At 42.5% G+C, this 14,697-nt stretch overlaps 1 protein-coding gene across 1 annotated transcript in view; it reads left to right on the forward strand.

The window, feature by feature from the left end:
- The window catches only part of LOC148035613 (uncharacterized), a 208,995-nt gene that overhangs the window by 146,697 nt on the left and 47,601 nt on the right, over nt 1–14,697 (forward strand). Inside the window, exon 11 of the mRNA XM_087677580.1 lies at nt 10,547–10,714. Coding sequence (XP_087533706.1) covers nt 10,547–10,714 — 168 coding nt within the window. The remainder of the gene's footprint in view (nt 1–10,546; nt 10,715–14,697) is intronic.

Below are 14,697 nucleotides of genomic sequence, written 5' to 3' on the forward strand. Positions count from 1 at the left end.
CGATTTCAAGGGCATACTACATACATCAGAATCCACTCAATCCAAGACATTGGACTTACGAGAGACACCAGAGTAAAAGGAAAATTTTATTTGCTTTCCAAACTAACACTCGTTACAAAAGTCAAGTTTAGAGCCTTTTCCATCAACCCTCTTGAGAGAGGTAAGAACATCAAGTTCTTTTTGGCTCATATGGCCGAATCTCTTTTGCCATAACTCCAAGTGGCTGTAAATTTCAGCAATTGCAAGAAACTTGCTATTCAAGGCTTTACAATGTAAACAATACAAAGTGCCTTTCTTGGTTACTTTTTAAATCAGCATGGAACCCTTTTTCACTTTCCACACACCACCACCAAATTGTGTAGTGTAACCATACAAGTCAAGCTGACCAAGAGATAGTAAACTCTTTTTAATGCTAGGCATATATTTGAAATGTTTCAACACAATCTCTTGCCCATTGTCTAAAGATAAGTGTACAGTGCCAATCCCATCAATGTTGCAAGCATGGTTATTTTCAAGATACACCTTTCCATAACTACCTTGATTGAAGATACCAAAACACTCCAAGCAAGGAGTTACATGGAAAGAGGCACGAGAGTCTACAATCCAAGTCTAAGTGACAGCATCATCAACTGACGAAAGTGTATCAATCACATCAGCCTTGGTAATCTGCATATCTTGCATGTGACATACAAGTACATCATAATCAAGTGCACATAATACATCAATCTCTGTATCCAAAAGCTCCTCTATAACCATGCTAGAGGCCTCAGATGCATCTGTCTTATTCTCCTCCTCCTTTTTATGTGCTGCACTCTTCTTTCTCTCTTGTTCCTTCTTGTAATACTTGGAATCAGGTTTCTTGTGGCCCTTCCGACCACAGTGATAGCAAGTAATGTTACTCTTTTCCTTTCCTTTGCTCTTGCTCCTATTTCTTTGCTGTGCATTTGCATTTTTCTTTTCAGCCTTGCTTCTTCCATTATAAGCTGAGTTCTTGTCTTCTCCACTAGACATACGTCTAATTTCTTCATTCAAGATTGAACCCCTCACCCCATCATATGAGAGAGAGGGGTTATTGCTGAGAGAAACCACCAAGGTCTCCCAAGAGTCACGTAGTGTCATGATAAAAAAGATCGCCCTCAACTTATCATCAATGCCCAAATTTGTATCCTTGAGCTGATTTAAAATGCTTGTAAATACACTCAAGTGCTCTGCAGGCTTTGACTCATCCAATCGCATATTCACGAACTTGCTCATTAAATGGACCTGATTAAGAGGTGTGGTGATCTCATAGGTAGTTTTTCAGCTTCTCGCATATTGCATATCCTGTTTCTAAACCCTTGATGTTTGTCAAGATGTTATCAGTGACACTTATCTTAATGAAAGTCATAGCCTTTTTGTTTACTTTGGCCCATTCTGCATCAGACATTAGTGAGGGTTTATCTTCCTTCAAAGTATTCTCATAATCCTTTAGGAAGAGTATGCCCTGCATACAGTCTTTCCAATGGTCAAAGCCATGACCATGAAACCGTTTGATTTGCATGAAACTCTTGATGTCGGAACTGGAAGAAGTTGCAGCCATTTTATTAGGAACAGAAGAGTAAATGCAGTCAAGTGCTTAGATGTATGCTTTGACTCATCTAGTTGTATATTCACCAAGTTGCGTATTAAATGCATCTGATTAAGAGGTGTGGTGATCACATAGGTAGTTTTCAGCTTCTTTCATATTGCATAACTTGTATCTAAACCCTTGATGCTTGTCAAGATGTCATCAGTGACATCTGTCTTAATGTAAGCCATATCGTTTTTGTTTACTTTAGCCCATTTTGCATCAGACATTAGTGCGGGTTTATCTTCCTGCAAAGCATCCTCACAATCCTTTAGGAATAATATGCCCTAACCGTTTGATTTCCATCTAACTCTTGATGTCAGAACTGGAAGAAGTTACAGCCATTTTATCACGGACACAAGAGTAAATACCCCTGGAGTAGAAAAGCACAAGTTGAACCAGCAAACACACTACTGTTCTTTCTCAACCAGAAATAAAATCTTTGCTGTTTGTAGATGAACCAACCACCACACGGGCAAAAATGCAGAAATTTATCAAATTATGCACAAACCTTCAAAATTTCATGTTCGAAATTGCATAAATGTCAGAGGATGTGTCCAAGAATGTCACATAGCACGGACCTTTTAGAAGCCGAGGCTTTGATAGCTCTGGCATCTGTTGGCAGGGGGCATCATGATCGTCTTTTCTCTGGACTGAATGGTCAGGGCGACATAAGCCACTGGTGAACTTAATTTTTATGGCTTTAATCCATTGCTTATACAGATTTTGCATACTTTGTGGTCCATTGATCAATCCAGATGGAACCATGGTCATTCCATCCAGCACCCTGAGATCTTCGGCCTTTGAGGTCTCTGTAGGGACATCAACAAGATGAATCGTTATCAGAGGAAATTTTTCATTTGTACTTTCATAACCTGCTTCAGTTTCTTTCTCATAATTTTTATCCTGATGATAAATGCATGTTTAAAGTGAAAATAGCCATGTCATTACCAAATAAGATGAATACATGAGGATGGGCCTTGGGCTTGCATGTGCTATGCACAACATGCGATACAATGAGTGTCTAGTACATAGATGGATGATGAATCATAGTGGATACAATGATAGTAGATATAAAAAACAAAGAGTCATATAAATCTATAATGAGGCATCACTATCACCACCAACATAATTATCAGAACCATTTTGAGTGCTCATCAAGAGAGTTTGAAGATGACTCCTCATCATTGTATGATGAGATACTTCATATTCATCGTCATTGATGAGGTTACCATCATCATCAAATTATGGGTCCCTAAGCGCCAGCTATGTAGGTAGGGGGGATGTTATCATGAGGCACAAGATGGAAGCTACTAGAGCTTGGCTCCCATATGTTTGTAATTTACTCGAATCACCCTGCCTAGATGTTTGAGAGCACCAAATGACCATGCCTGTACCACCATCTACTCGAACTCTTCGTCCACGAGTACGGTGAGTGCGAGTATCACGTGTATTTGTTGCTGTAAGCTATCTATAGAGCTCTACAAAGATCATCTCCTCCTCCTCATGTACTTGCGATATACACTCAAAAGAGTGTCGCACGTCAACTTGAATGTATTAACATTCACCTACACAATGCACATAATATTGTAAATGCGAAAGTCTAAATCGTAAAGTATAAACTTTAAAGTTTAATACAACAAATTTTAAGTTTTATGGTTAAGTGGTTACTTGCTTTGGACTACCCATGCTCATCATAGCCCTCATCATGTGTAAGTTGGTGTTGCAATAGACTAGTTGCTCTAATTATTGTGTGCTAGGTGGATTGTGAATCTTTGTGAAAATGAGAGAATAGGTACTCCAGTTTGTAGATTGTGAATCTTTGTGCGAATGAGAGAATATGTACATTAGCTTCTCTCACATGCACTCGATGAGTAATCTTGAGCAAGGACTCTCATGGGTCTCCGATGTGTATCCAAAGTTTTGCCATTAAAAGAGAGGCTTCAGAAGTGATTCTCTTCTTGAACAAGTGGAAGAAGCGAAAGCCACATGCGCTCTTTGATATTCATATCATCCTAGCTCCTCTAGCACTGATTGGTCATTGACAGGGATCACACGAGTCAAATATACATTATACAAGTTGGTCCAAATGAAGCTCTCTATCGTCCATGATTGTTTGACAACTTGTAGGCAGAATGTACCGAATGTAACACCCTCTGAAAGGGAGTTACGACAATGATAATGACACGGACTTTTTGCCAAAACTGCTCATTGAGGCACAAGCGTTGCATGGCTCATGGTCATCCCACTCATTCTATAGACTGGATCCCACTATCTGGCAGAGGATGGGCCGCATCTCATAAATGTGCTCGAACAAAAACCACATGTAAGGAAACCAAGTTGAAGAAGCCTTCTTCAACTCAAGTGTGGTATTCTCACAATACATCGCAAGGACCTTCACCTTTACTGTGAAGGTGACAAGTGATGTAGCCTTGTGGGTCTTCCTCTTCATACACTTGAGCTTCTTAATATTAGAATTCTCTAAAGTGGGAGACTATAATCTTGGAGTCAAAAAATGCCTCTATGGGGTCTTTTGAGAAACTGCCAAGTCAAGGACTAGTTTCGGATGTATACCATAGTGTTAATAGCCTCAACCCAAAGGCACTCAGGTAGCTTTGCTTTGAATAGGATAGATCATGCCATGTTCATCATAGTCTGGTTCACTCTATGACTCCATTTTGAGAAGGGGAGTTGGTAGAGGTGAACTAGTGAGAAATGTCGTGCTCCTTTAGAAGCTCGATGAACTTGTGGGATGGAAACTCACCACCACTGGCACTTCTCATACATTGTACATGATGACCCATTTGAGTATGTATCAAATGCACCCATAGTGAGAAGTAGGTGATGGTATTGTATTTGTGCTTTAGAAAATACATCCACATGTATCTTGAGAAATCATCCACTATAAAAAACAAGTACTTTGCGCCATTCAAGGCGGCAGTGGATGTTGGCGTGTACAGATGAACACAAATCAATTGCAAGGGTCCCCCACCTCTATGTGTGGGTCTCCTAAGGGAATAGAGTGTAGTTCTATTTCCCTAGCTGAGAGGCTTTGTAGACATCTCTAGAAAATTCGAGGCGGGGAGGGCCCTCAATCGCCTAGCGGTGTTACAACTCATAAAGAGTGTCATACCTGACATGTGCTTAATGATAATGCCATAACCGCTCAAGTAAGTCATCATGTAAAGGCCACTAGCTGCCTCATTTTCTCTTCAATTGTGGTCAAATGTAATTGGTAAAAGCTGAATCATAGAAATCTCCTAGCTTGAATAACGGGCTGTGCGAGTTTGGCCTCAACTTTCTCCGAAGCCTCTAGCCTTGATTCATTGAAAGATAACAGTGTATGCTAGGCTGTATGCTAGGCTGCCTTTACTCTCAAAGTCTGTGTAATGCTCCTTTATTTTAGGACCCCTCACTTGGAAGGAGACCTCTAACAAAGCAGCTTCATCAATAAGGCTTTACTCCACAATCCTAGTCTATGATCTCTAGCCCACATTTGCATATGGCTATACGACGACATCCAAAGTTACCACTGCCATTGCTGGGCTCACATCTCTTCTTGACCTAATAATGTTCTTGATGAGGCACTTCACTTGGCCAATGGCTATATGATGACATCCCAAGTTACCTCTGCCATTACTGGGCTCACATCTCTTCTTGACCAAATAATGTTTTTGATGAGGCACTTCACTTGGCCAATGGATTCTTGCTAGGAGGACATGATTAGTAATCACCATCCTCCTTTGCTTTAGAGGGTCTTGTCATGCTCCATTAGAAAACATTCTTTGAAATGCTGAAAAGTAAGGGCACAGGCTACTTCTTTAAAGTGATATCAATCCCTAGACAACATCCAAGTTAGTGCTTCAGTAAGGCTCCACAAGAAACAAATTGAAGTCCTTGTCAGGTCTCCAATCCATGTGCTGTCAAGTCTCATGTAATGAAAAGCCACACTGCTTGTGCCAATTAACGAGGGTGGCTGGAGCTCTACTAACCATCTTCATTGTTGCTATGAAAGCTGAAGTTGCTCTTATCCCCATCCAAGCACACTATGTGGCATATCTACAAATTGTGTATCTAGAAGCTTACTGAACTCTGGAATCGCGTGTCAAATAAGAGCTCATGGCCTTGACAACAAAAGGAATAGGGCCAAGAGGATAAACTTGTCTCAATAATGTTTGAATGTTGAATCTGTGAGACCCTGCAATGGAATAGGATACACGGAAACAGAGAGAGAAGGGAACATGAAGACTGCAACGGAAGAGGGGAATGGATGGAGAAAATCCGCATTTAACTTAATGAAAGCTGAATACAAAAGAGGACTGATCAGCCCTTGCATGCAGCTCAAGGTGTTAATGAGGGCACCGGATTAGGGTCATGACGGAAGACAATATTGGAAGATGGAGAAGAATCCCTATACATTGGAGTGTGGTGAAACCTGCAAAGGATAAACATTTGAATGACCAGCCAAGTGTGGAAGAGGGCACTTTATGGCCATAAACAACCAAATCTGGCCAACCTACTCCACAAAGTCCAAAATATGCTGACTGAACAGCATAAAAACAGTAAAGTAATGCTGGTGAAAATAAACAACAGGCTGTCCATGCCATTGGCTACTGAAAAAGAAATGTAGGGCTGGAAATAAGCCTCAATCAGTATGTACACATCTAAAACCGACTGAGAAAGAAAAGCCATGCTCTAGAAAGAGCTACGTTTTCTCTCAAGACACATGACAGAGTGAGTGTTGAAGCTCCTAATGTCCCCATCTGACTCAGGTTGAGGCTCCTAGGTAGGAGATGATTGTGCATGATAGACGTGATTGATAAAACCCCCTCTTAGATCCTAGATGTGGTTGAAGGCCAAAGAAGATTGAATGGATCCAAGTGTGGTAGAAGAAGTGCCAAAGCTAAAGAAGTTCCTTGATGAAGAAGCTGTCCACGATCGTGGGAATCCCTCTCTGAAACAAAAGGGGCTAGGAAATCCATAGCCACATCATAGATATTGTCCCCTTTTGAAAGGGATGGGGGTATGAGGAAAACACTAGAGGAACCTGTGGGGTAGATGGTGCATGATTGGGAACGAGTGTGGCTATACAAGATTGCCTCAGAGGACCTTGTACAATGAAAGGGGAATGGAGCTTGTAAAGCTGTGTCGTACCAACTTGTCGCTAAAGTGACTCTTGTAAGAGAATCCTCAATAAAGATGGCTTGCTTGGGTGGAAGATAACTGAGACACCAAGTCCAGTAAGGCCATGAAATGAGAGGAGTGGAAAGCCCGAGTCTAGAACATGCAGGACTTTGGAAATGGAGCTTGATGGATGGTTAAGTAATAATGGTAAAGTGCCAACACCACCAATAGCACCGAATAAATGTATTCAATAGTGACTATACCTTTTGATGTAGACGAGGATCCTACAACAATCTGCTTGAGGAGTCATGACTAGAAGTGCCGTAGTCTAGAAGCCAAGGCCTCTGTGAAGTTGATGAAGAAGGCTTCTCCATCTCATGAATGGGAAGAAACATGGACTCATGTGTAACAACTGGTGTAGAAGTAGAGGAGGGCTCAAGATATTTTAGTTCGATCCTCCACTCCCAGATAAAGGCGAGGGTATTTTTTCAAGAGTTCTCCTCAAGATGGGTGTCCTTTTCATAGGGGGTATTGAGGCTTCTTTCAATCTCTGTCTTTCGTAAGGCTCGATCCACTAGTATTGATATCCTTGAGTTGCTCTTCATGTTTCAAAACAAGCAGAGCTAGCTCTTTGTATCAAAGAGTCTCTTGAATCGTGGAGGTCAACAAGTTGGTGTAGAAGACATCATACTCGGGAGATGGCAATTGAGTAATGAAAATCATTGCCATGCCCTCTGATGAAATCGTCTTGCCAAGGGATGCAAGATCATCCTGCATGTCCTTCATCTTGGTGATGCGATCATGCATAGAAAGGAAATCATGAACAAAAATAATCTAGAATTTCTTCTCTATGGTGATACGATAGGCAAAGGTCTTTTAATGAGAGCTTTGTCTACACTTGCACTGCAGTCCAAAGTCTGCACATATGCACAAGTATAGAATCTTGTAGACTTGTAAAGAGAAAAGATCATGCTTTAGGGGCTGCTTGGTCCATTGTAGAACCAATGTGGGGATCCTTTGGTAGACAGGGGATCAAAATAGTAACAAACTCTCACAAGTTGAAGGTGTCAAGGATATGTCATACACTTCACTTTGCATGACCAAAGGGAATAGTTCTCACCATCAAGTTGATTTTCTTTGGGGAGAGAAGGAAGCATGGAAACTTGAATCGAGGGAGCCATCATTGCAAGGACTTGTAGTACGGGAACTATGAGAGACATGTAAAGAAGAGGGACTCCGAACTTCTCAAACTATCAGAGTGAGAATAAGGCTATGAATGTTGATCTTTGTATTGCTCTTTGTGACGGTCTGACTGATATGACCACCTATTGGTAGAAGACTTATTGGTATCTGCATCTGACAAAGTTGTAGTCTATAACTTTTCAAATGAACTTGCAATCACATAAGGGCATTTTTTGCTTTGGTGTCGTGATGCCCGAATGGAGGGTAAATCTGGGTTGTAGTTGTAGTTGGCCCACACACTTTGTAGAAGACGTGAAGTTTGAACAAGGTAGAAAATTCTGGGTTCTTCGTGATAGATCTGTTCCAATCGACAAGTTGAGTGTGGTCTTCTCTTCGTAGAACCTCCGAGTCCTCACTTTGGTGATGATATGATGTGAATGACTGGCACCAAGTGTGGGAGAGGGCTCTGAATAGCCATAAACAGACAAATCTGGCCAACCTGCTTCAAGAGGCCCAAAATATGTTGGCAGACCAGCATAAGACAATAAAATAATTGTGGCAAATATAAACAACAGGTCGCCCATTATAAATATAGGTTGCCCACCCTACTGGCCACTAAAAAAGAAATGCAGGGCTGGAAATAAACCTCAGCGAGTATGAACACACTTAAAACTGATTGGAAAAGAAATGCACGCTCTAGAAGGATTTGCTTCCTTCGTCAAAAGGCATGATATGTCTAATTCAGACTGAAGCTCACAAGGAGGACATGACTATGCATGACACATTGCTCCAGTGACTAGAACTTGGCTATGTGCTGAAGAGTATGAAGCTGTAATTCCTTGGAACCATCTACTCTATAAATCCCATTCTCAACATTTTGCCCTTCAAAAACTGAAAGTCTAGTTTGTCCTATGCTTTTCTATGTCTCCTCTGCTTGTCCAACACAGCTCTCATTTGCTATTTGTACTTCCATCTGCTTCCTTCACGCCATCTATCTTTGCTTCGATAACATGCATCCTCTTGGCCACCCATCTATTCCTTGGATGCTGACTCCCATGCTCCAGTATGCCCTCTCTTTCCAAAATGCCCTCTGCCCTCCTTAAGGCCACCTCTTTGAAAGAAGTGTTGATTTCCTAGTGACACTTGTCCCTAGGTCTAGTTGCCCAAGCATCCAAAAATAGCTTAGCTGCTAAAATTTGTGCAAAGAGCATTTTGAGATCACATCATTAGTGTAGTTTTGATTGGGAATCTTGACTTTTGAGTATGAAAGAGATCCCTTTGATTGTCTCAACTTAAGATTAGTGCCAGGAATAATGTAAACTAAACCCCTATCATCACAAGCATGGCCATATACGTAAACATTGTCAATCTTGGGAAAGATCTTCAATTTTGACACCCTACCTCTCCTAGAAAATTAGAGAAAATTTGTAGATCTACCAAAGCAGGCTGTGAACATGGGATCCTGTCCCATAACTGGAAGATGAAAGCCTCCAGAAATGCTTGCTCTCCTGCTCTAAGGATATCAGTTCACCTGCTGCCTGTGCTCTTTGTCATGGAACCCAAGCTGCCCTCTTTGGGACCAAAATGCCACAATCTTGTACTGCACAAGTCTTCTACTTTCTACAGATATACAGGTTCTATCTCGAATCTCTTGATACTCCAGCCTAGTACGTGAAACTGTCCTGGAAATACCTTCCCAGAGCAAGATAACATACTCTTCATGGAGAAGTGATACTCCTATCTCATGGGAAATTGCAAAATGATCCTGCCACTAGTGCTCTATGTAAGTGCTGTCACATGAGGCTTTAGCATGCAAGTCCCTTGGACTGCCTTGGCTTCTACTCTATTTTGGTGATGAAAGTTGTGATCGAGTAGGACACAGAGCAGGGAAGAAATCACCGGATTTGTGACTAGAAGAGCCTCAAATCGAGCTATTTCTGCTGCTTGTATCCCCAGTTCTGGAGATCTAATACATTCTCTTGTTTCCTTAAGAATTTCCTCAATGATTTGAAGCTTATGTATGTTTTTCTGAAGAAATTGCTACATGATATATCTATTTGAATGCTATTAGAAGTTATTGGAAAGCCATGCCCAACCTTGACACTCTTCCATCTAGTAATGGAGAAATTATCATTCATTGAGTAGACGATCAATTGATGGGCCTTCAATTTTAGCCCACACTTAAGTTGGTTGAGGAAGGGGTTACTCAGAGGAAAGATGGCTGATTAATACTGTGTATTATCATTAATCAATGTATAAATGCTCCCAAGGGGGGGGGGCCTGACTAATGAGATTCCACTAGGGCCAGATGCTTTCATTATTGTTGATTTGTGAAGGTTGATGGATCTTGTGAAGCACTTTGTGAATTGAGGGTGTTGAATCGATGGTCATGTGGGCTATGCTGCTCTCCTGGTCTGTCACCCTTCAGAAAGCACCTCAAGCTTTTCAGTTAATGGCTTTCCTAATGATGTTTTGGGATCCAAATTTGAAGTATGTCAAGTGTTTCTGAATGTTTCTTTCTGATTCAAAGGTTTTCTTTTGATAATGGTCTCATGTCTTAAGGCAGTAAGCGCAGCAGTATTCAGACCTGATTGGGTGATGGCAAATGTATTTATACTTAATTGGTGTTGGCAGATGCTGTCAAATAAAATATATGCAGGGCTTGTTGATGCATGGGAGGCCAAATCTGCATACTTAGCAGGGTTGTCAATAAGTGGTAAAATTAAGAAAGCTAAGGAGGTTTTTCAGAACTTTCGTGAGATGCATACTTGGCCAGCAGCATATGCCTTTACTTCATTCATGGTAAGATATTAGGCATAAAAACCTGAAATCTCAGATGTTTGCAATGAGGGTAATACATTTCAAAGTATATGCTTGGATTTTCTTATCAAAACATACGGATATTTTTTATATTCCCTTAGATGTTCATAATGATGGTAATACATTTCAAAGTATATGCTTAAATTTTCTTATCAAAACATACAGATATTTTTTATATTCTCTTTTCTGTTCCTGAAAATTTTAAAGGTTGTTTCTAGCAATATGTTAAATTTCCTGTGATCCTTGTGGCCTTCTATTTACTCTGTTCCATTAGCATGTACACAGTATCTCCCATATTGTAACATTTCTCCACTGGAGTAAACGGGAGAGGCAGCAGAGGTGAGAAGGGAGGATGGATGCTTGGCAGGGGATCTTAGGGGCAGGTGAGGGATTGAGACAGCTGAAAAGCAAGGGGCTGGGAGAAGAGGAAGGGTTAAGGCTTATCTCATGCTTTTCTTGCACATTTTGTTATGCCCTTCGTTTTCTGTTTTTTTTGGGGGTTGGGGAGAGGTGTTTGAGCTGGAGATGAGATGCAATTAAGAGGACAATAGAACAAGCAAGATATCAACAACAGTGGGGAGCTGTTTGCGTCAAGAGTTCCAAATCATAACCCTATGTTGATACAAAGGACCATCCCAAGAACCTGGGGCAGTTCAGCCAGATCTAGGGGATCTGTTTTGAAGAGACCTTTCTTCCACCTGATGCATCTCATAACATGCTTCTTTCATAGCATAGCTCCTCTCTTGAGGAGAATGCAAATGGTAAGAGTACTTGGTATATCGATTTTGGTGAGCCTTCTTATTATGTTGATGCTATGACTAAAGATGACAGTCATAAGTGAAAGAGGGCTATGCAGTCAGAGATGGATTTTAGAAAGGCCCAAAAGTGGAAGACTTTAGTACAAGGCAAGATTGATAGCCAAAGGATTCAAGTAGGAGAAGGGGATTGGCTTTGATGAGATATTCTCACCAGTAGTCAAGTTGACCACCCTTTGTATGGTCCTTGCTTTGTATTCCAAGTGTTTGCACATATTTTGGCATAAATGCACAAGGATACTTTGAACTTGCCTAGAACTCTAACTTAGGACAAACAGATCCCAAACAAGTTAGCCACCTATCTCATCCAAGAGTTTGGCGGGGTTGTCCTTGTAAGCTCAATCTGGTGCTCTTACTTTCAGCCATGCACCTCAACCCCAAAAAGACTCCATGAAAAGCCTTCTTATTGCCACTCTTAGACTTTTGAGTATCTTCTCTCTGGAAGGCTTAAAATCCACACTGCAGTAGCCAAAGCCAAGAGAGAGAGAGAGAAATATATATTAACGTATGCTGAGGCCAAAGACAACCTGTGAGACAAAACCATGTACAATGCGGATCATCACTAGACATCAAAGTGTGATGTACTAAAAGATAATCAGTCATATATTGAGCAAAGAAGTTAAAGTGATGTACAAAACAATGCCCATGTGGGGATAGAACAAGAAGATAGTGGGGTCAATATATGGAGCAATACATTCTAGCTGTGTGGTTGATGATACATTGATAACTAGCTCCACCCTGTTGGGATTGGTGGTTGGGTAGAGTATTTCATACATCCTTGATGAGATATTATGCAGCCCTTGTGATCGCTGCCGTACCTTCCTCAGCTGGCATCTACCTTGCTGCTGCCCTCTGTTTGCTGCATTTATTACTGTAGCAGGTCACCGTGCCTGTCTAGCACCTGGGTGTAGGTTTCCAGCCGGCCTTTGGCTGCTGCACAGGTTGCCCAGCATGTGATCCCCCTCTATTGGTTGTCACCCAATCTTTCCTTGCTGCTGATGATCAGCTGACATCACCTTCCAGGTGGTACACTGCTGTGTTTACCAGTTCGAGCTCTCTAGATTGCTACATTTTGGTTTCCAGCATGCTTCCCTTCCATATTCAGCTTTGAGTGGTGGTTACAACAGTCGGGATTCGTATGTGGTGGATGCCACTCTCCGACTACTCCCATTGTTGTGCGTTTTATTTCTTCACTTCACTTCAGAGTTCTTTTTCTTCTCTGTCTGTGTTTTGCGTTTTGCGTTATTGTTAGAGTTATTGTGTTTTAGTCATATTTGTATATTGTTTCTTTTCTTATTGTAAACACTTGCATATGTTTTTATCTGGTCATTGTCTTGAAGGAACCCCGGTAAGAAAAAAGAAAAAAAAGAAGAAGAGTGTCTATCTATAGTAATGATGTATGGAGTCTGTGCATCTCAGTCGGGTAAGGCCCAAAGCAGTGTTGGTCTAGGAACTCCATGACTAAGGTGAAGTAGGTGTCTCCTCTAAATAGTGTGGGATACCTAGCTTGGATTGTACTATAGGCCTTGCGTCTGCAGATGTGCTTAGCTTGGGGGATATGGGCTGCTCTCTGTCTCAATCTTGAGTTGCTGAGAGCTAGCTAATGGCTATTTGCATCTTTTGTGCCATGCATATGTCTAGGGATCCAGGTCTCTCAATGAAATCATTTGCTATAGTTCTCATAAAGTGGTCCTTGTAGTATGACATCTTTAGGGGAAGGGGTAATTAGGGTGAGATCCATGTATATTGTATGTGCAACTGGGAAAGATCCCGTCACATGATTAGGTTCCTCTCAATGTGGAAGAGGTGCATGAAGGGGAAGTCAGGATCATATGGGGAGAGGGGAGGGGGGGGGGGGGTTCGATCCATGTTGATGCCATATCGTGTGACTCAGTACTCAACTGTGTATACCATGAGGTCTCACATCTTGCTTGGGCTAGCTCTTTAGAGGCCTTGAAGGCTTTCCTAGATAGTTTATTTGGGTGCATGTTTCATACTTTGTGTATGAAGTTGATGGTTTGAAAAAGGGTCTCCAACATCATGGGGGGGAGTGCAATAAACTCTGCTCTAATGATCTCATGTCATATTGATGGTTTGGATAATCCATTGATTTGTGATATCTTAATATGTATCCATAGATATGTTGTTTGGCTAGGGTTCCAAATAGATGCACCATATGTCGTGGTTAGTGTGACCCATGTGTCAAATAGCCACCTCCATGTGTGGGGCTCATGGAAGTGCACCTGATGGCACTATCTCTTCCATATGGCCAATGCTGTATATCCTTGTGTAAAGCAATCTTCGACTATATATGCCATGGTGAATATCTCTATGGATGCAGTGAATGTGACCCCTAAGTAGATGCGCACGCGCGTGTGTGTGTGTAGAAAGAGAGAGAGAGAGAGAGAGAGAGAGAGAGAGAGAGAGAGAGAGAGAGAGAGAGAGAGAGAGAGAGAGAGAGAGAGAGGACCCGTCGTCTCGTCTGTCGCCTGACACGCCATCGCCTGTCTGCGTGCTCGTGTGTGCCCGTCAGTCGCCGTCGTCCGTGCTCGTCCGCCTGTGCTCGTCAGTCGCCGTGCCCGTCCGCCTGTGCCCGTGCGCATTAGTCGCCGTCGCCGTCGCTGTCGTCCGTGCCCGTCAGGAGAGAGCGAGAGGATTTGACGCGCCTCTCCTGACCTGCAGACGTGCTCCTTTGCCTCACGCGCTGCTTGCGTTCTCCCCTGGGACCAGCATGGGGTCTGTTCGACCCTGCGGCTCGACTCCTGCCCTTGTCTGTCTACGAACAGCTGGTCACCCTACAGTGCGCACCGCACACACAGAGAGAGAGAGAGAGAGAGAGAGAGAGAGAGAGAGAGAGAGAGAGAGAGAGAGAGAGAGAGAGAGAGAGAGAGAGAGAGAGAGAGAGAGAGAGCTCGCCCTCTGCCTAGACATTCCGTCACCCCTTGCCTGCTGCCCGCCTTGATCTGCCCGTTTTGCCACCAAGGGCCAGCAGCCATCGACACCCAGGTTGCCACACAGAGCGTGCGACAACGTGAGCCAGCAAAGGGAACGAGCCCTTCTCTGCCTGCGAACGTGCCTTCTCTACACAGCGGCCGTCTGTTTCTGTGCACGCGCTTCCCAAGCTTCTTCGTCAGTCCAGTGTCGGGTCCG

This window comes from Lygodium microphyllum, chromosome 5 (assembly GCF_053477565.2).
Source record: "Lygodium microphyllum isolate KBCC chromosome 5, Lygodium_microphyllum_v1.1.10, whole genome shotgun sequence".
NCBI classification, from domain to species: Eukaryota; Viridiplantae; Streptophyta; class Polypodiopsida; order Schizaeales; family Lygodiaceae; genus Lygodium; species Lygodium microphyllum.